General features: G+C 47.3%; 1 protein-coding gene across 1 annotated transcript; it reads left to right on the forward strand.

The window, feature by feature from the left end:
• Positions 1 to 671: 671 nt before the first annotated feature.
• LOC138837850 (protein L-Myc) lies at positions 672 to 7,622 on the forward strand. Its single transcript, XM_070036862.1, has 3 exons — positions 672 to 808; positions 1,244 to 1,742; positions 4,718 to 7,622. Exons 1-3 carry the CDS (start codon positions 728 to 730, stop codon positions 5,314 to 5,316), a joined length of 1,179 nt encoding a protein of 392 aa, XP_069892963.1. The 5' UTR covers positions 672 to 727; the 3' UTR covers positions 5,317 to 7,622.
• The last annotated feature ends 13,736 nt before the right edge of the window (positions 7,623 to 21,358 follow it).

Here is a 21,358-nt window from a genome sequence, read left to right on the forward strand (position 1 = left end):
GAACTGGAGGCTCAGAATGTGTGGGACGAAATCTTCACTATTCTCATTCACTACCATTCGAGATTGGGCCACTAAACTTGAATGGGCCAACGTTAACGAAGCGATGCCCGAGCTAACCCTAGATCCGAGCTGAGGGCCACCAGGTGGCGCGGTGGAGGTGCAGTTCCCGGAGCCCCGGCCGCAACCCGGACGCACCTGAAGCCGTGGGGGTGCGGGGCGGGGAGGGGGGGAGTGGGGGGGGGGAAGGAGGAAGGGAGGGGAGTAGGCTCGCCGGGTGGGGCGAGGAGTAGTCTTGTTCTCTGGCCCAGAGCGGGCTCGACGGGCCTTAGGTCGGCGGGCGGGGGACCACCGGCGCCTCTCCAGAGTGCCGCCTCCACCAGGCGACCCACGGGCTGCGGGAGCTCCGCGCTCCCCAGGGTGCCATTTATTTAGTAAGGGGCTACAAGGGATGGAAAGGAGCTGACCGGCGCAGCCAGGGGGTGCGGCAGGCCCCACCTGTCGACTGCGGGGAGAGGGGCGGGTCAGGGGGCGGGGCTTGTTCCCTAGGGTCCACCCCCCGGTCCCCGAGCCCGGGGCGCGCGACGAGATATAAGGCAGCCGGGAAACAATGCGCCTGCAGCTCGCGCTCCCGCGCCGGCCGCTGTGCTCGAGCGAGGCCGGGGCCGGACGGGCGCGCGCGCGGGGAGGGGCGCGCTCGTGAGTACGGGGCGCGCGCTCGGCGGCGCGCATGTGTGTGTGTGCAGGCTGCCAGGCTGCCCCGAGCCGGCGGGGAGCCAGTCCGCTCCAGGTGGCGGGCGGCTGGAGCGAGGTGAGACTGCGGGTGGCCCCGGGCATAGGCGCGGGTCCCGGGGATGGTATCGGGCCCTAGCGGGGTGGGAGGGGGGGACGGGGGAGGAGGAGGGGGACGCGAGTTGACTGCCGGCTGCCCAGTGAACGCCGCGCGCCCCCGCTCGGCCCGGCCCAGAGGGGCCCTGGGAGCCGCGCTCCGCTGCGGGCGGTGCTGGCAAAGTTTGCTTTGAACTCGCTCCCCGCTGCCTGGTCCGCGCGCTGGGAGCCGCTTCCCGGGGCGCTGTGACCCGGGGCCAGGCGCTCGGAGACGCAAGGGCAGGGCGCAGACTGCAAGCCCGGTGGTGGGGTTGGGGAGGGACCGGAGCCCGGCTAGCCGGGGGCGCCGGGGAGCCTGGGGTCGCCTCTTCCTTCGGGCGGGTACCCTAGTCTGCACGTCCCCGCTGCCCTCCCGCAGGGAGCGGACATGGACTTCGACTCCTACCAGCACTATTTCTACGACTATGACTGCGGGGAGGATTTCTACCGCTCCACGGCGCCCAGCGAGGACATCTGGAAGAAATTCGAGCTGGTGCCGTCGCCCCCCACGTCGCCGCCTTGGGGCTCCGATCTCGGCGCCGCCGGGGACCCAACCTCCGGGGCTGGTCCTCCGGAGCCGTGGCCCGGAGGGGACGAAGCGGAATGTCGGGGTCATTCGAAAGCTTGGGGCAGGAACTACGCTTCCATCATCCGCCGTGACTGCATGTGGAGCGGCTTCTCCGCCCGGGAACGGCTGGAGAGAGTGGTGAGCGACCGGCTCACCCCTGGCGTGCCGCGGGGGAACCCGCCCAAGGCACCCGCCACCCCGGACTGTACTCCCAGCCTAGAAGCCAGCACCCCGGCGCCTGCCACCCCCTGTCAGCTGAGCGAGCCCAAACCCCAGGCCTGCTCGGGGTCTGAGAGCCCCAGCGATTCGGGTAAGGACAACCCCAGGCCACCTAAAAGGGGGAGGGGGCACCCCCATGGGTGGCCAAACCTTTAACACCGTCTGAGGTCGCGAGCATTGGCTCTTCTCAAGCCTTGCTATCACCTCCCCCCCTTTTTTTTTCTAGCTGAAGCTGTCGGGGTAGCCCCTAGCAGTGTCTGTCTGGCACGTGGGTGTGTTGGTAAACAGTTTGGAGAAGTGAGGAGGGAGCCAGCGTCCCTCAGATGGTGATTGGAGCCTCTGGGGACAAGGGAGACTCGGTGAGGGTTGGTGCTTAAAGAATAATAAATACTCCAGCTGGACTGTAGGGGATTTCTGTCCTTGGAAGGTTGGAAGAAGTCCCTTAGGAGTCACTCCAAGCTTGAAGCTGTTTTGTTACTGCCTTTTTTTTTTCCCCCTGGGAAACTCACACACTCCGTTAGGGAGAGAAGAGGCTGAGGAGCTTTTTTGCAAAGCCAAAACCTTCATCCTTTAAAACAAACAAGCAAAAATTCCATCCCCTGTCTGCTTTACTTTAAAATGCCAATAGTTTCCTCCTGGAAGAGGAAAAGAGGGAATGATTTCCTATTGTACATTCCTTTACCACTGTACATCACTTGTGAGACCGGTAAGAGAGGAATAAATGTTTCTCTTTAACAGATGACAAACGGAGGCTTTAGAGACAGGAAACCACTAGAAGTGAGCCTAGCTTTCTACCATCTAGCCAGCTTTTTCTCCCAGCCCTCTATCCCAATCAGGCACTTCTTGCTTGATGTTTAGCTTATCTGAGAAAGGTTATACCTCACCTGCTGCTTTGACGTAAGGTACAAAGATGTCTTAGCTTCCTCCTAATACATCTGAGGGCTTCAGCAGCTCTCCTGAGTTTAACAAAAGTTCACTGGCTCCTGGCCCCTTTTCTGTGCCAATGTGTGGATGAGGTACTGAGGCCATAGCTGTAGAGCTCCAAGACTCCCTCCCCAATACTTGACACAAATGCAAACCTCACTGAGGGCAGACTGGTGTCTTCTATCAACAGAGGATGTTCTCATCCCAGTCTCTTAGTCCACTCCACCCATGAGAAGTATTGTAGAGGGTACTCTTGTAGGGTGCAGACTGAGGTTATTGGCACATAATCAAGACAGAAAAAAAAACTCTAGCTTTAAAGAATAACTAACAAGAGTGTTTTGAGAACTTGGATATGGGGTATGGAAGTTGTCATGCACTAAAGGGAAAGAGTGAGAATAACAAAAACTTAAGATACTCCACCCTCCCTCCCCATTCACTATTAGGGTCTTTTTTTAGCCTGCTTTCTCTTTTCATCAAGAGCTTGTGTTTGTTTAATGGCTGGAACAGGAGTCTTGAAATCAAGAAACCAATAAAGGTGTATCTGCACAAGGGCTGGTGGAATAATAGAGTAGAAAGTATTGTTTCAGGAGTTTAGAAGTCTAAGACCCAGAACATCACCGAAGTGATAAGGAAGGAGATGTGGCTGATCTGGGTCTCTCAGTTTCTCCCTTTGCAATGCAATTGTCCCTCTGAAGATGGTTCCTTATCTGGGAGAGGCAGAGAACTACTTTGAAAAGTGAAGCAGGTCATAAATGATTTCTTCCTTACATGGATCTTTACCAGCCTTGAGGTTTAACACTGAAAGTAAAGGTTTGTGATAGAGGAAAGCCTTCTGAATCATTTTCTGACTTGTTCTTTAACCTGAACCTGTTTGTGGGCTTCAGGTTCACTCTCTGGCCACATGGCCTAGAACAAAATGCAACAGATTGCAAACAATGAGGGGGGGTGGTGAGTGTGACTGACTGCAGAGCTCAGCCAATAGGAGCTAGGGGCTGAGTAAAACAACATTCCAAACACAGCCTAGCCAGCCAATCACTAGCTTTGGGGCCAGGAGGGCTGAATGGTCAGGTTTTATTAATGGAGAAATAATGTGATTGTCCACACAATGGAAGCCTTCCTGACAAAGGGGCTCAAGCTTCCTGATATGCAAAAGAGGCTGAGAACCAAGCTCTTCTCTTGTGGGGCCAGAATGCATTAAGGTAGCCTTCTGTGTGGGGGCTGCAAAATGTGGGAAGCAGAATGGTTTTTCCTCTAATTGTCTCTTCCCTGGTTGGGTTAATCTAATAGAGAGTCAAGCCAGGGAATGGTAGGGAAATAGCCAAGTGTCTCTGGGGGTTTGGATCCAGGGTTATTCTTCTGCTCCTCATTTTCTACCTCTGCTGTAGGTAGCTTGGAAAGGTCACTTGTACCTTTGTAAAGTTCCTGCAGCTCTCAGTGACCTGTGATTCCAAATCTAACCTTCTTCTGGTCCCAAGAAGGGGGTGGGGCAGACGACCTATAAATGATGGATGACTCGAGAAACCCATTGAACCCAGGAGCAAAACGCCCCTAAGGGAAACCTTTCCTCTCCCCTCTGTGGGTGAGAAGGACTGCCTGTGGCCCTCCCTTCTGTGCATATTCCTCTGAAAGGATAGCAGAATAGAGAGGTGGGAGAATAATAGGATTTATAACTTGTGAAAAGTAACAATTCCCAAGTGCAGGCTGTTCTGGGCAGGAACAAAGGGCAGCTCTGCCCACAGACCCCTCATTTACAATTCTGATGGGGCATGAAAGAGCCCGACTGGGGAAGATCTTTATAGCTAAACTTTGTCCCAGGCCGGTAGCTCTTTCTCTCCATCCCCTGAGTGGGGGAGGGGAGAGCTTGTGCCGACTGGGGGCTGTTGGCTTGGGTCTGCCTTTTGTTCTTTTCTAAGCCTTGCTGTGCAAAAGGAAATTGGAGAATATTTTTCCTTCTTGTTTGTTTTCCCTTCACTCTGCCCTTACCTCAAATACAAATGAATCAACCATCTTTTTCCTCACTTCGATTTGTTGATAATCAACATTGAGAAAAATGTCTCTATGTAGCCCCTCCGTAGAAAGCTACGGGTGTAGGGTTTGTGCATGCATTTCTAATAGATGCATTTCATCTCTCTTCTTGGACAGAGGGTGAAGAAATCGATGTCGTGACGGTGGAGAAGAGACAGTCTCTGAGTCTACGGAAGCCAGTCACCATCACTGTGCGAGCAGACCCTCTGGACCCCTGCATGAAACGCTTCCATATATCCATCCATCAGCAGCAGCACAACTATGCGGCTCGTTTCCCCCCAGAAAGTTGCTCCCAAGAAGAGGCTCCAGAGAGAGATCCCCAGGAAGAGACTTTGGAAAAAGACACCCCCGAGGAAAAGGAGGATGAAGAAGATGAAGAAATCGTGAGCCCTGAACCTGTAGAAAGTGAGACTCCTCAGTCCTGCCATCCCAAACCTGTCAGTTCTGATACTGAGGATGTGACCAAGAGGAAGAACCATAACTTCTTGGAGCGCAAAAGGCGGAATGACCTTCGCTCAAGGTTCTTGGCATTGAGGGACCAGGTACCCACCCTGGCCAGCTGCTCCAAGGCCCCCAAAGTAGTGATCTTAAGCAAGGCCTTGGAATACTTGCAAGCCCTGGTTGGAGCTGAGAAGAGGATGGCTACCGAGAAAAGGCAGCTCCGGTGCCGGCAGCAGCAACTGCAGAAAAGAATCGCATACCTCAGTGGCTACTAACTGATCAAAAAGCCTGACTCTTTTGTCTTACAAAGACACGAGTTTATTTTTTAACCTCCCTTTCCCCTCTAGTAATTTGCACATTTTGGTTCCAGGCTCGATGGTCTGAACAGTAGGTCCCAGAATGCATTGCAGCCGGTGCACACACAATAAGGGCTTGCATTCTTGGAAACCCTGAAACCGAGCTCTCCCTCCTCCCTCACCAATGGGGAGTGCTGTGTCCTCCCTGGCGCCTCTGGCTTTCTCAGCAGGCAGCTGACTGAGGAGTCTTGAGGTCTGCCTAGCTCACTAGCTCTGAAGAAAAGGCTGACAGATGCTATGCAACAGGTGGTGGACGTTGTCAGGGGCTCCAGCCTGCATGAAATCTCACACTCGGCAGGCTCTTTGGGCTAGGAAAGGATGCTCCCACTGCTGTCTCTGGGGGTGACACAAGGACAGCTGGGCCTGGATGCTCTCTGAGGCTCCTTTTTCCAAGAGACACACGAGCTGTCCTGAGTGAAGACTAGCTCACAGACTTGATCAACAATGGACCATTACCTCACTGTCAGACACTTTACAGTAGCTGAGGAGTGGAAACTTTATATAATATATGTGTGTGTATATATATATATGTATATCCATATACATATATATATATAAAATGATGTTGGGCAACACCTCTCCCATTCTCCCTCAATGCTGCCACCTTGAGAACATTTAAAGAGCTTGGCCTCTGAGTTCTTCAAGTCAGAGCTCATAGGGCCCTTTCCTCTGAGAGAGGGACCTTTCCACCCCCACAAGGGATTTTTTTGTTGTTTGTTTCATTCTGCCTTTGTTATGCAATGGGCTCTACTGCATCCTTTCCCACAGGTCAGAAATGTTTCCCCAAAACACAGGGAAAATCGGTCCTAGCCCGAGACCGAGGAAGGCTTGGAGTCCTGACTCTTGAACTTGTTCCTTACCCAGTTATTTCCCCAGGGCCATTTAAGGCCCATCTTGGAATCTTAAGGCAGGGAGGTGTAAGGCATCTCAGAAGGAAGCTCTGTACCATTTCCTCTTTCTTACCTGCCTCTTGTCTCCGTCCTTGACTCTATTTGAAATTCTACTGGAACCATGCAAACCTGTCCTTCTCATCATGCAACTCCAAGAAGCTTGCTGGCTCTGCAAGCCACCAGCCTGGTTCTCTACCAGGGTGATATGAGTCAGATCCCTTTCCCAGAACCTGGGCCTTACTAAGGTGCTAGGCAGAGCTTTTGGAACTCACCCATTGGGTCCAGAAGGTGGACTCGCTTCCTGGTGGTTGTAAAGGCACCTTCAGGAGCTCTGCTTAACCAACCCTTATAAATTGCCCCAGCTGGACTTGCAGCTCTGAGGGAAACCCAGTTGTGCCCTCCAGCCTGAGAACCTACCTAACCCAGCAGGTGCCATGTGTCCAACCTCAGAAGCTGTTCAGCCTGGCCTGGAAGAAGGAGCAGCCCTTCCAGAACTCTGCACAGACAGCAGATTCCTGCTGGCTCTGGGTTAGACAGTAGGGGCAGGGTAGAGGTGGTCAGCACTATTTGTGGCTCTGAAAAACCAGCTGCTACTTCCTAACCTACTGTGTATGGTGATCTGTTTCTGAGGTTGCTTCCTAGCCTCAGAGAACTTCTGCAGAAATTTCAGAAATAGCTTCTGTAACTGTGGAAGCAGGATTTTTAGGAGCCAACTGACTTCTAGAACTGTCTTGAGAGTGTAGGAATGGAACAAGTTACTGATGTCTCACCTGAGTAGTTTCTGTTTTATAAGCTGCTGCTGGGTATTATGCTGGGGGAGTTGTTTTGTTTTGTTTTATACTGTATTTTTGTATGCCTTTTGCAAAGTGGTGTTAACTGTTTTTGTACAAGGAAAAAAAAACCTCTTGGGCAATTCTCTTGTTGCAAGGGTCTGATTTATTTTGAAAGGCAAGTTTACCTGAAATTTTGTATTTAGTTGTGATTTCTGATTGCCTGATTTTAAACTGTTGCCTTCTGGGACATCTTCTAATAAAAGATTTCTCAAATATATCACAGTGGGGACAGCTTACACCATCTGAGTCTTCTGGATACAAGGAAAACTATTTCAGGGTAGCCACAAGTGACCCAGACGGCTGCATTTCGGCTGCATTTCTCTAACTGTGTTGCTAACCTGGTCATTCCACTCTGGGTTCCTGAAATGCCATTTCAGACATGCCTAAACAATGTCAGCTCAGTACTCCATGAAAATGAATTCTCTAGTGAATTGCAAAGAGTGCTGAATTTGTGCTTCAGAAAGCTCAAAAATCCCAGCTCTACCACTTCTGGGTCTTTTCATCATGTCTTTCTGAGTCTTAGTTTCCTTACCTCCTGTGAGATGGGGATACATGTTATTTCCCAGGATTTTGCCCATAATCAACAAAGCAATAATAGACTTTGGACTTCTTTCTAAATTATGAAGTTGTTGTTGTTGTTTTTGTTTATTTGTTCTTTGGGTTTTTTGGTGCCAGCTGAACTCAGGGCCTGGGTGCTGTCCCTGAGCTTTCATGCCCACAGCTAGCACTATACTACTTGAGCTACAGTTCCATGTCTGGCTTTTGGTGTTTAATTGGAGATAAGGGCCTCACAGATTTTCCTGCCCAGGCTGACTTTGAGCCATGATCCTTAGATCTCAGTCTCCTGAGTAGCTAGAATTAAGGCTTGAGTCATTGGCACCCAGCTTTGCTTAGCTTTTTTTTTTTTTTTTTGTCGGTCGTGGGGCTTGAACTCTGGGCCTGGACGCTGTCCCTCAGCTCTTCAGCTCAAGGCGAGCGCTCTACCACTTGAGCTACAGCGCCACTTCCGGTTTTCTGGTGGTTTATTGGAGATAGGAGTCTCACGGTCTCTCCTGCCCGGGCTGGCTTTGAACCGCGATCCTCAGATCTCAGCCTCCTGAGTAGCTAGGATTACAGGCGTGAGCCACCGGCGCCCGGCTTGCTTAGCTTTTTTGCTCAAGGCATGTGCTCTACCACTTGAGTCACACCTTCATGTCTGGCTTTTTGCTGATTAATTGAAAGTGAGAGTCTTTCAGATTTGTCTGCCTGGGTAGCTTTTGAACTGTGATGCTTAGATCTTAGACTCTTGCATAGCTAGAGTTACAGGCATACACTACGAGTGCCCAGCAAGTCCTATAAGCAAGTCATATTCTTCCCGATAGGACTTATCTTAGTGCTATGATGACCTTTTGCACAATGTCTTTTTTTGTTGTTGGTGGTGGTGGTCATGGGGCTTGAACTCTGGGCCTGAGCGCTGTCTCTGACTCTTCAGCTCAAGGCGAGCAGTCTACCACTTGAGCCACAGCGCCACTTTTGGTTTTCTGGTGGTTAATTGGAGATAATAGTCTCAGACTTTCTTGCCCGAGCTGGCTTTGAGCCTGGATCCTCAGATCTCAGCCTCCTGAGTAGCTAGGATTACAGGCATGAGCCACTGGTACCTGGCAGCAAGATGTCTTCTGAAGAGTTCTCTCAGAATTTTTTTGTGTAATGTGTGACTTTTCTTTCTTCAATTAATGAAAGGAAAACTAAGACTCTCTTTCCTGCACATAGTGTCTCTGTAAACTTGTTGCAAATGAAAGGTGAGAGAAGCCAGGCACCAGTGGCGCACACCTGTAATCCCAGCGATTCAGAGCTGAGATCCTAGCTACTCTAGATCTGATTATTGCAGTTAAAAGACAGCCTAGGCAGAAGAAAAAAGTCTGTGAAGTCTGGTGCTGGGGGCTCACACTTGTAGCTACTTAAGAGGCTGAGATCTGAGGATGGTGATTCGAAGCCAGCCTGGGCTGGCTCCAATTAGCCACAATAAAACTAGATGTAGCTCTGTAGCTCAAAGTGGTAGAGCACTAACCTTGAACAAAAGAGCTTAGGAACTGCACTCGGACCCCGAGTTCAAGCCCCAGGATCCACAAAAAAAAAAAGTGTGCGGGGCAGGGAAGGTGGCTCAGTGGTAGAGCGCTTGCCTTGCATGCATGAGGCCCTGGGTTTGATTCCTCAGCACCACATAAGCAGAAAAAGCCAGAAGTGGCACTGTGGCTCTAGTGGAAGAGAGCTAGCTTGAGCCTAAGAGCTGAGGGACAGCGCCCAGGCCCAGAGTTCAGGCCCCATGACCGACAAAAAAAATTAAAAATTAAAAAAAAAACTCATCTCCAAGCCTCACCTAACTCTAGAACCAGGTCAACTTGCTTGAACATCAGGGAGGGTAGAAGAGGAGGAAGTAAACATGAAATCCCATCACTTTAGCTGTCCCTTGAAGATCTCTTTTTTGGGCCAATATTCTGCCACTTACTGAGATTGAATGGAGCAAATGTTCCATGACAGTCAACCACTGGGCAGCATTGATGTACTACTGAGTTGGATAGTCTTGCTCCAAAGAGGCCTAGTCTGGGACTGAACAGAAAATGCTGCTCGGAAAGGCTATGCGCATCATGGTCAAAGAAGGCTGCTTTGCCTTCACTAATCCTGCCTTATAGCAGACACCTAGGTTGTTATAGACTATCTGAACTTGTAAAGCCTAAGTAGGTCAAGAAGCTACCCCCCCTTTTTTTGTTGTTGTTGTTGTTCATATGGGGTTTGAACTCAGGGGTTTGAGCTTGTTTTGCTGTTCTCTACTGCTTGAACCATACCTTCTACCAGGCTTTTTGCTGGTTAATTGGAGTTGGAATCTCATGGACTTTTCAACCAGACCTGTCTTCAAGCAATATCCCCTAGATCTCAGGCTCCTAAGTAAATAAGATTATAGGCACGTGAGACATAGCCACCCAGGTAAGGGGTTGGAGGCTTGGTTCAGGTGTAGAGCTCTAACCTTCAAACAAAGGCCTCAGCCTACCAAACTTAAGTTCTGGTCCTGAGGAAAAAGAGAAGCTAGCAGGGTACCAGTAGCTCATGCCTGTAAACCTAACTACTAAGGAGGCTGAGATCTGAGGATCATGGTTTGCAGCTAGCCTGGGTGGGAAAGTCCTTGAGACTCTTAGCTCCAAGTAAGCACCAAAAAAGCCAGAAGTGGAGCTATGGTTCAAGTGGTAGAGCACTAGCCTTGAGCAAAAATGGTCAGGGGCAGCAACCAGGCTCTGAGTTCAAGACTCAGGACTGGCACCAAAAAACAAAACAAATAAACAAAATGGATGCCAGTGGCTCACGCCTATAATCCTAGCTACTCAGGAGGCTGAGATCTGAGGATCATGGTTCAAAGCCAGTCAGGGCAGGAAAGGCCATGAGACTCCAATAAAGCACCATAGAAAACCAGAAGTGGCACTGTGACTCGAGTGGTAGAGCACTCGCCTTCAGCTGAAGAGTTCAGGGACAGCGTCCAAGCCCAGAGTTCAAGCCCCACCACCAACAAAAAAAACAAAACAAAAAAACCCACACAACTACTCTTTTTTGGGGGGGTGGGGGCTCCGGTCGTGGGCCTGAACTCTGGGCCTGGGTGCTGTCCCTCAGCTCTTCAGCTCAAGGCTAGCGCTCTACCACTTGAGCCACAGTGCCATTTCCAGTTTTCTGGCGGTTATTTGGAAATAAGAGTCTCATAGACTTTTCTACTCCATCAAGCTTTGAACCACGATCCTCAGATCTCAGCCTCCTGAGTAGCTAGGATTACAGGTGTGAGCCATGGCTGCCTGTCTTACTCTTAATTCTTCTGTAAAGTAGCAGCCCTCTGTGATCCTAAGCCACAGCTTGGTAAGTAAGCAATATATGGAGATATGATATTTATAAAATTAAGATTTCAAGTTTAGTCTCTTGTTAGATAAACTTTCCACTTGGCTCCCCCACTTGCCTTTCCTGGGTCACAAACCTAAGTAGGTGTTGGATTAAGCAGACTTGGATTACTAGAATACTTTTTTTTTTTTTTTTTTTGGTGCTTGCCATAGGGCTTGAACTCAGAGCCTGAGCACTGTTCCTGCGTTAATTTTGCTCAAGGATAATGATCTACCACATGAGCCACAACCCCTTTTTGTGCTCTACTACATCCCTTTTTAGAGGTTGTTTGTTGAAACTGATTCATGGTACTTTCTTCCCTTAGTAGACTTAGGAAAAAATTCAAGGGCATTTGATAAAATGATAGGGCACTAACAGTTTGGCAAGTCTTTTTTTTTTTTTTTTTTTTTTTTTTTTCCTGTACCAGTACTGGGACTTTAACTCCGGCCTTGTACTCTTGCTATGCTTTTTCAACTCAAGACTGGTACCCTATCATTTGAGCCATGCTTCCTGTTTCAGTTCCGGCTTTTTGTTGATTAAATAGAGATGAGAGTCTCACTGACTTTTCTGCTTGGGCTGGCTTGGAACGGTTTGGAACAACGAACCTTAGATCTCAGCCTCTAGGAGTAGCTAGGATTATAGGTTGGAGCCAACAGAGTGGGCTTGATTTGCATATCTTAATCCTTACAATAACCTAGACAGTAGGGGGTGGTGTCAACCCCATTTCACAGACTAGAACCGTTGGTGCTGAGAGAATTAAGCCATTTGTCTAAACCCACACAGCTAGTACCAGCTACAGGGCTCTGAGCAGCAGCTCCTTTGACTCTACTTTGCAAAGAAACTGAGTGGGAATAAAGCCATCTCCTGGGGGGAAGGGAGGGTGTTTCTGGAATGTGGAGTATTTTAAGCTTCTTTCCCAGCTCATTTCTACAGACTCCTACCTCTATCTTTGTCTGAAAATAGCCAAGAGTTTATTCCTGGGTTTCAGAGAACAATTTCTACAAATTAGGTTTGCCTCTGAATAGTACACCTAAGGGATTTATACACCCAACTCAGCCTGAGAACAATGAGGGATGGCGGGGAAGCCAGTATTGATGAAGGAAACAGAGGTCATCCTCTCCATTAGACAATGTGAGGCTCAGGCAGATACTTAATTCCTGCCTCCATGAATCGTTATTTTGGGGGAACAGACAGGTTCAACTCTCTTAGATGTATTGAATGTGTGTAAAGAACTCCTGAGATCAGTGTATTCCAGAATATTTACTTTAGAAAAGGAAAGATGGGGCGGGCTTGAGGATGCCTCTATTGATCTGGAAGATGATTGGAGCGTGTGACACAGGGCTCCATTCTAAGGATAAGGTAACCAGTTGAGAGACGATTAATAACTGAGTGATGGGTGGGGTAGAAGATGTCTACACGTGTCAGCTAAAGTTCCCTTAGTATGTGGCCATTTCTTCTGTAAACCCTGTGGGCTGCTTTTAATGTCTATTTAGAACTGCTCCAGCCAAAGGGATCAGCTGTGTTGTTACATTCTCTTGGCAAGGAAATGTAAATATGTTCTTAAAGTCTCTAATCAGGTATGTTATTAACCTATTAACCGATTAGGCTCCGTGCCAGAGGAAGTATCTCCATAAGTATTGGATTGCCTTTAACTTTATGGGGAACAGTACAGTTAAGGGGTAATCCACATTGAACCAATCAATCTCAGTTCCAAATTTTAGCTCTGCAGTTTCCTTGCTCTAGGCAAGTGATTGGCCTCTCCCAGTTCCAACTTCCTCATCTGTAAAGTAGGTATAAACAGTAAATATCATCTGCTTCTTTGGGTTGTGAGCATTAGTAACTGCTCAGTAAATGATTAGTGTTATTTAAACCATGTTCACAAGCCAGACCTACAATACAAATGAGTCATATTTGAAAGATGATGAACAAAAGGAATTGCTGTGTATATTCTTTTTAGAAGGGGTACTTACACTGGACTGTATGCATACATACCTCTAGGGGTATAAATTATCAGGGAAGGAGAATCAGGGTTTGATGAGACTAAGACGGGCAGAGAAGGAAGTCAGCTGGCGCAGAAAAGTCCCTCTAAGACTCAACCACTCCAAAACTGGAAATGGGGCTGTGGCTCAAAGTGGTAGAGCACTAACCTTGAGCAAAAATGCTCAGAGACAGTGCCTAGACCTGAGTTTAAGCCCTACAACTGACAAAAAAAAGAAAGAAGCCAGGCACCAGTGGCTCATGCCTATAATTCTAGCTATTCAGGAAGCTGAGATCTGAGCAACAAGGTTCAAAGCCAGCTCGGAAAGTCCATGAGACTCTAATCTCCAATAAACCATCAGAAAACCAGAAGTGGTGCTGTGGCTCAAGTGGTAGAGTGCTAGCATTGAGCTGAAGAGCTGGACAGTGCCAAGACCCAGAGTTCAAGCCCCATGACTAACAGGAAGGAAGGAAGGAAGGAAGGAAGGAAGGAAGGAAGGAAGGAAGGAAGGAAGGAAGGAAGGAAGGAAGGAAGGAAGGAAAAGAAAAGAAAGAAAGAAAGAAAGAAAGAAAGAAAGAAAGAAAGAAAGAAAGAAAGAAATTTGTTTCTGTTGGGTGACCAGGAGCTAGTGGCTTATATCTGTAATCCTAGCTACTCAGGATTCTGAGATTTGAGGATCATGATTCAAAGCCAGCCTGCCCAGTAAAGTCCATGAAATGTTTATCTCCAATTAACCAGCAAAAAGCTGGAAATGGAGATATAGTTCTCAACTGGCAGAATATCAACCTTAAGGAAAAAAGCTAAGGGAAATAAGACACACAGAAGGGTTCTAGGGAGAATGGGAACATGGCTCCACTGGTGGCTTGATTACAAGAGACAGCTGGCCTCTACAACAGTAAGAAAGACATTTTTGTATTATTTTCTTAGGGGTAGAGTTATTTATTTATTCATTCACTTATTTTTATTAGCATACATTAGTTGTATAAAGGGAGAGTTTCATTGTGACATTTCCACATGTGAATACAATATATCCTATCTACCTCATCCCTTCCAACATTCTCCTTTATTCCCAACTTCTTAAAAGAATTTCAACAGGCTAGGCACAGTGGCTCACAGACACTGGCAGAAAAGTCTCTGTGAGACTCTTGTTTCCAATTAAACACACACACACACACACACACACACACACACACACACACACACACACACACAGAAGGAGATCTGGGCTCAAGTGGTAGATCATCAGCCTTGAGCACAAAAGCTCAGACAGCACCCAGTCACTGAGTTCAAGCCCCAGGACCAGTACACACAAAAAAAGGTTAAAGGCTGGGAAGATGGCTCAGTGGTGCTTACCTTGCATGCATGAGGCCCTGGGTTCTATTCCTCAGCACCACATGAGCAGAAAAAGCCAGAAGTAGCTATGGCTCAAGTGGTAGAGAACTAGCCTTGAGCTGAATTGCTGAGGGACAGCGCCCAGGCCCAGAGTTCAGGCCCCACAACCAAAAAAAAAAAGGCTAAAAAAAATTGATTTCAAAAGGTTTCATTTTTCTCTTTTTATACATGTATATAAAGAACTCTGACTATATTTTCCTTTTCCATTGATACCCACCCAAATAGGTCTGCTTTACTAGATATCTGACTAGGCTTTCTTGCTCATGGCTGAAGCTCTGCCACTTGGACCATGACTACAGAGTTGCTTTTTACTAGTTATTTGGAGATGGACTCTAGTGAACTTTTCTGCCTTGGCTGATCTCATGTGAGGTTCTCCAGATCGTACTGCCTGAGTAGCTAGGATTATAGGCATGAACCAGGAGCATGTGACTGGTGTTTGGCACTTTGAGCTTAGCATTCCTTGTTCAACATAATGCTCTCCAGCTCCATTGACTTTCCTGAAAATTTTTTATGGCTGAGTAATATTTATTCTATGATACTTTTTATTCATTTATCAGTTATTGGTGATCTCAGCTGGTTCTACCATTTGGCTATTTTGAACAAGCTAATCATGAGTGTTATGTACACTAATTTAGATTCCTTTGGATATATGTTCAAGAGTGGTGAGTCAGTCATAGGTAGATTTATTTAGTTTCTTTTTTTCTTTTTCTTTTGGATCCGGTCATGGGGCCTGAACTCTGGGCCTGGGTGCTGTCCCTCAGCTCTTCAGCTCAAGGCTAATGCTCTACCACTTGAGCCACAGCGCCACTTCCAGCTTTTTTCTTTTTGCTTATGTGGTGCTGAGGAATCGAACCCAGGGCCTCATGCATACATGGCAAGCGCTCTACCACTGAGCCACCTTCCCAGCCCCTAGTTTCAGTTTCTTTGTTGTTGTTGTTTTGTTTCTTTACCAGGCTTGAGGATTGCACTCTGGGCCTGGGCACTGTCCCTGAGCTTCTTTTGCTCAAGGCTAGCACTGTACCACTTGAGTCATAGCACCACTTCTGGCATTTTCTGTTTATGTGGGTCTGAGGAATGGAACCCAGGGCTTCATGCATGCTAGGCAAGTACTCTACCACTAAGCCATATTCCCAGCCCTAGTTTTAGGTTTTTGAAGAGACTTCATACTGATTTCCACAGTTGTTACTCTAGTTTACATTCTCACCAACATTGGAGGAGAGATCCTTTTCTCTTGAATCCTTGTCAGCATGTGTGTCTGTGTGTGTATGTGTATGTCCACAGGTCCTGAGGCTTGAACTCAGGGTCTAGGTATTTTCCCTAAGCTTTTTTTGTTCAAGGTTAGCACTCTGTCACTTGAACCATAACTCCACTCCTAGTTTTTTGGTGCTTAATTAGAAGAAGAGTCTCAAGGACTTCCATGTCTAGGTTAGCTTTGAACTGTGATCCTCAGACCTCAGCCTCCTGAGTAGCTAGGATTACAGGCATGAGCCACCAGGGCTGAACTTGTTTGTTTTCTTGATGATAGCTATTATAGCTGGAGTGTCATTTCAATTGCATTTTCTTTTTTCTTTTTTCTTTTTCTTTTGTCAGTCGTGGAGCTTGAACTCTGGGCCTGGGCATTGTCCCTCAGCTCTTCAGCTCAAGGCTATCGCTCTACCACTTGAGCCTTAGCACCACTTCCAGTTTTCTGAGTTGTTTATTGGAGATAAGAGTCTCACAGTCTTTCCTGTCTAGGCTGGCTTTGAACTGTGATCCTCAGATATCAGTCTCCTAAGTAGCTAAGATTACAGGTGTGAGCCACTGACCCCAGACTTTACTGTTTTTGTTTGTTTGTTTGTCTTTTGTTGGTCATGGGGCCTGAACTCTGGGCCTTGGCTCTGTCCCTCAGCACTTCAGCTCAAGACTAGGCTAGTACTCTACCACTTGAGCCACAGCACCACTTCAGACTTTTTCTGCATATGTGGTGCTAAGGAGTCGAACCCAGGGCCTCATGCATACAAGGCAAGCACTCTACCACTGAGCCACTTTCCCAGCCTGTTTTTGTTATGTTCTAAAGCTCTTTGTTTAGACTGGATATTAATCCTTTATCTGCTGACTAGTGGGTGTGAGTTGTTCTTTGGTTCTTGTGATTGCTTCTTTTGCTGTGCAGAAACTTTCTTTTTTATTTTATTTTATTTTTTTGTTTTTGGTTTGGTCATAGGGCTTGAACTCGGGCCTGGGCACTATCCCTGAGCTCTTTTGCTCAAGGCTAGTGAGACACTAGACCATGTCCAGTTTTCTGATGGTTAATTGGAGATAAGAGTTTCACTGGGATTTTCCTGTCCGGGCTGGCTTTGAACTGTGATTCTCATATCTCAGCCTCCTGAGTAGCTAGGATTACTGGTTTGAGCCACCAGTTGCCCATCTCAGATTTTTTTTTTCTTTTTCTTTTTGTCAGTCATGGGGCCTGGGCACTGTCCCTTATCTCTTCAGTTCAAGGCAAGCACTCTACCACTGGATCCACAGCATCACGTCCAGTTTTCTGGTGGATAATTGGAGATAAGACTCTTATAGACTTTCCTGACCAGTCTGCCTTTGAACCACAATCCTCACATCTCAGCCTCCCGAGTAGCTAGGATTACAAGTGTGAAACACCGGCACCCAGCTCAGAAAAATTTTAATTTGATGCAATCTTATTTGTCCATTCTTGCTCTTATTTATGGATGATAGGAGACCTATTATTCAGAAAATAATTACTTATGCCTAGAACATCCAGATTTCCCATATGTTTTCCTGTACTAGTTTCAAAGTTTTAAATGTTATATTTTTTATTTTTGTTCCATTTGAAGTTGATTTTTGTATAGGGTCAGAGATTAGGGTCTAGTTTCAATCTTGTTCATGTAGATAGCTAATTTTCCCATAATTATTTGTTCAAGAGGTTGTCTTTTCTGCAATGTATGTTTTGGGCTTCTTTGTCAAAAATTAGATCCGGGTGCTAGTGGCTCAAACCTATAAACCTAGCTACTCCTTGCTGAGATGTGAGAATCTCGGTTCAAAGCCAGCTTGAGCAGAAAAGGCCTCATGAGACTCTTATCTCCAATTAAGCACTCAGAAATTAACTACAAGTAATCACTCAGAAACTGGAAGTGGTGGGCTGGGAAGTTGGCTCAGTGCTTGCCTTGCATGCCTGAGGCCCTGGGTTCGATTCCTCAGCACCACATAAGCAAAAAGAAAGAAGCTAGAAGTGGCGCTGTGGCTCAAGTGGTAAAGCGCTAGCCTTGAGCTGAAGAGCTCAGGGACAGTGCCGAGGCCCAGAGTTCAGGTCCCACGACCGGGCCCCCCCCCCAATAAAAAGAAACTGGAAGTGGTGCTGTGGCTCAAGTGGTAAAGTGCTAGCCTTGAGCATTAAGAGGCTCAGGGACAGTGCCCAGGACCTGAGTTCAAGCCCCATGACTGGCACTAAGAAAAGAGAATGCTGCTCTGTGTGTGTATGTGCACATGCATGCATGCCTCTGTGTGTGTGTGTGTGTGAGAGAGAGAGAGAGAGAGAGGGAGAGAGAGAGAGAGAGTGTGTGTGCTGGTACCAGGACTTATATATTTTGGGGGGGTGGTTTACGGTCGTGGGGCCTGAACTCTGGGCCTGGGCTCTGTCCCTCAGCTCTTCAGCTCCAGGCTAGCACTCTACCACTTGAGCCACAGTGCCACTTCTGGCTTTTTTCTTTTTGCTTATGTGGTGCTGAGGAATCGAACCCAGGGCCTCATGCATGCAAGGCAAGCACTATACCACTGAGCCACCTTCCCAGCCCCAAGGACTTATATTTATGGCCTCGGCACTGTTCATTATCTTTTTTTGCTCAAGGCAAAAAAAGACACATCTTCAGACACATCTTCACTTCCAGCTTTTTGGTGGTTAATTGGACAGTCTTGACCTTCCTGCTGTAGTTAACTTTGAATGGAGATCCTCAAATATCAGCCTCTTGAGTAGCAAGAACTACAGGTGTGAGCCACCAGTGCCTGGTTAAATGTTACTGTTTTTGAATGTTGATTTATGTCCTGCTAAATTGCTGAAAATGTTTACTAGTTCTGAAAGGTTTTGGTAGAACCATAAGAGTTTTTTAATTATAGAATTGTAGCCGGGCGCTGGTGGCTCACACCTGTAATCCTAGCTACTCAGGAGGCTGAGATCTGAGGATCGCGGTTCAAAGCCAGCCCGGGCAGGAAAGACTGTGAGACTCCTATCTCCAATAAACCACCAGAAAACCGGAAGTGGCGCTGTAGCTCAAGTGGTAGAGCGCTCGCCTTGAGCTGAAGAGCTGAGGGACAGCGCCCAGGCCCAGAGTTCAAGCCCCACGACCGACCAAAAAAAAAAAAAGAATTGTATCAGTGGCTGGGAAGGTGACTCAGTGGTAGAGTGCTTGCCTTGCATTCATAAGGCCCTGGGTTCGATTCCTCAGCACCACATAAGCAGAAAATATTGGAAGTGGTACTTTGGCTCAAGTGGTAGAATGCTAGCCTTGAGCTGAAGTGCTGAGGGACAGCATCCAAGCCCAGAGTTCAGGCCCCATGACTGACAAAAAATATAAATAAATAAATAAATAAACAAACAAACAAATAGAATTATATCACCATGGGGCTGGGAATGTGGCTTAGTAGTAGACTGCTTGCCTCACATTCATGAAGCCCTGGGTTCAATTCCTTAGTACCACATAAACAGAAAATGTCAGCAATGGAATTGTGGCTCAAGTGGTAGAGTACTAATCTTGAGCAAAAAGAAGCTCAGGCCCTGAGTTCAAGCCCCAGGACTGGCAAAAAAAAAAAAAAAAGAATTATATCATCTGCAAATAGGAATAACCTGACTTCGTTTACTGAGTCTCATTTCTTTTTCTCACCTTATTTCTCTCACCAGTATCCACTATGATATCAAATAAGACTTGGACCTGGGTGCCGGTGGCTCATACCTGTAACCCTAGCTACTCAGGAGGCTAAGATCTGAGGATCACGGTTCAAAGTCAGCCGGAGCAGAAAAGTCCATGAGATTCTTATCTCCAATAAACCACTCAGAAAATTGGAAGTCGCCTAATGGTCCAAGTGGTAGAGCATTAACCTTGAGCTAAAGGGCTGAGGAACAGTGCCCAGGCCCAAAGTTAAAGCCCCATGACCGACCAAAAAAAGAAGAAGAAGAAGAAGACTTAGAACAATGGACATTCCATTTTTTTTTTTCCAGTCCTGGGGCTTGAACTCAGGACCTGGGCACTGTCCTTGAGCTTCTTTTGCTAAAGGCTAGCATTTTACCCCAGGAACCACAGTGCTACTTCCGGCTTTTTCTGTGTATATGATACTGAGGAATCGAACCCAGGGCTTCATGCATTCTAGACAAGCACTCTAACACTAAGCCATATTCCCAGCCATGAATGAACATACTCTTTTTTTGCCAGTCCTGGGGATTGAACTCAGGGCCTGGGCTCTGTCCCTAAGCTTGTTTTGCTCAAGGCTAGTACTCTACCACATGAGCCACAGCGCCACTTCTGGCTTTTTCTGTGCATGTGGTACTGAGGAATCGAACCCAAGGCTTCATGCATGTTAGGCAAGCACTCTACCACTAAGCCACATTCTCAGCCCCAGAATGGATATTCTTGTCATATGTCACATTCATGACTTGAGAGGAAATGATTTCAGTGTTCTCCCATTTAGTATGATGTTGGCTATATAAGGTTTATCGTATCATATATAACCTTTATTATGTTCTGGTACATTCCTTTTGTTCCTAGTTTATTTAGACCTTTTATCAAAGAAGGATGTTGTATTTGTTAAGGGTTTCTTTTTTTTTTTTTTGGGGGGGGGGTCTGGTCGTGGGGCCTGAACTCTGGGCCTAGGCACTGTCCTTCAGCTCTTCAGCTCAAGGCTAGCACTTTACCACTTGAGTCACAGCGCCACTTCTGGGTTTTTTCTTTTTGCTTATGTGGTGTTGAGGAATTGAACCCAGGGCCTCATGCATGCAAGGCAAGCGCTCTACCACTGAGCCAACTTCCCAGCCCAAGGGCCTTTTCTACATTAGAGGAGATGGTCGTGTGATTTCAGCTCTTGATTAGGTATGTAATTTATTATACTTATTGATTTCTTACTTATTTTCGTTTTTCTTGGTTGTGAGCCTGGAACTCTGTGCCTAGGCACTGTCCCTTAGCTCTTCAGCTCAAGGTAAGCACTCTATCACTTGAGCCACAACACCACTTTCTGCTTTTTCTGTTTATGTGATGCTGAGGAATCAAACCTAAGGCCTCATGCATTCAAAGCAAGCACTCTACCACAGAGCCACATTCCCAGCCCATGCTTATTGATTTCTGTATGTTGAACCATCCTTGCAACCTTGGGATAAAACCAACTTGATCATAGTTAAAATACTTTAAATGTGTTGTTGAATTCAGTTTGCAAGTATTTTATTAAGAATCTTTGGGCTGGGGCAGGGCGCTGGTGGCTCACGCCTGTAATCCTAGCTACTCAGGAGGCTGAGATCTGAGGATCGCGGTTCAAAGCCAGCCCGGGCAGGAAAGACTGTGAGACTCCTATCTCTAATAAACTACAGAAAACCAGAAGTGGCGCTGTAGCTCAAGTGGTAGGGTGCTCGCCTTGAGCTGAAGAGCTGAGGGACAGCGCCCAGGCCCAGAGTTCAAGCCCCACGACCGACAAAAAAAAAAAAAAAAAAAATCTTTGGGCTGGGAAGGTGGCTCAGTGGTAGAGTGCTTGCCTTGCATGCCTGAAGCCCTGGGTTCGATTCCCCAGCACCACATAAGCAAAAAGAAAAAAGCCAGAAGTGGCGCTGTGGTTCAAGTGGTAGAGCGCTAGCCTTGAGCTGAAGAGCTGAAGGACAGCGCCCAGGTCCAGAGTTCAGACCCCATGACCGGACCAAAAAAAAAAAAAAAAAAAAGAATCTTTGTATCTGTGCTCATTAAAGATTTTGTTAGTCTTCATTGATAAAGGGAATTTTGTATTTGCCCTCTCAT

The sequence above is a fragment of the Dipodomys merriami genome, unplaced genomic scaffold (assembly GCF_024711535.1).
Source record: "Dipodomys merriami isolate MVZ:Mamm:240054 unplaced genomic scaffold, mDipMer1.0.p SCAF_277, whole genome shotgun sequence".
Lineage (NCBI taxonomy): Eukaryota > Metazoa > Chordata > Mammalia > Rodentia > Heteromyidae > Dipodomys > Dipodomys merriami.

Coding starts and splice junctions, on each gene's coding strand:
- LOC138837850 (XM_070036862.1), top strand. CDS start 728: ATGTGTGTGTGTGCAGGCTGCCAGGCTGCCCCGAGCCGGCGGGGAGCC. Junction 809..1,243: donor TGGCGGGCGGCTGGAGCGAG/GTGAGACTGCGG, acceptor GCCCTCCCGCAG/GGAGCGGACATGGACTTCGA. Junction 1,743..4,717: donor TGAGAGCCCCAGCGATTCGG/GTAAGGACAACC, acceptor CTTCTTGGACAG/AGGGTGAAGAAATCGATGTC.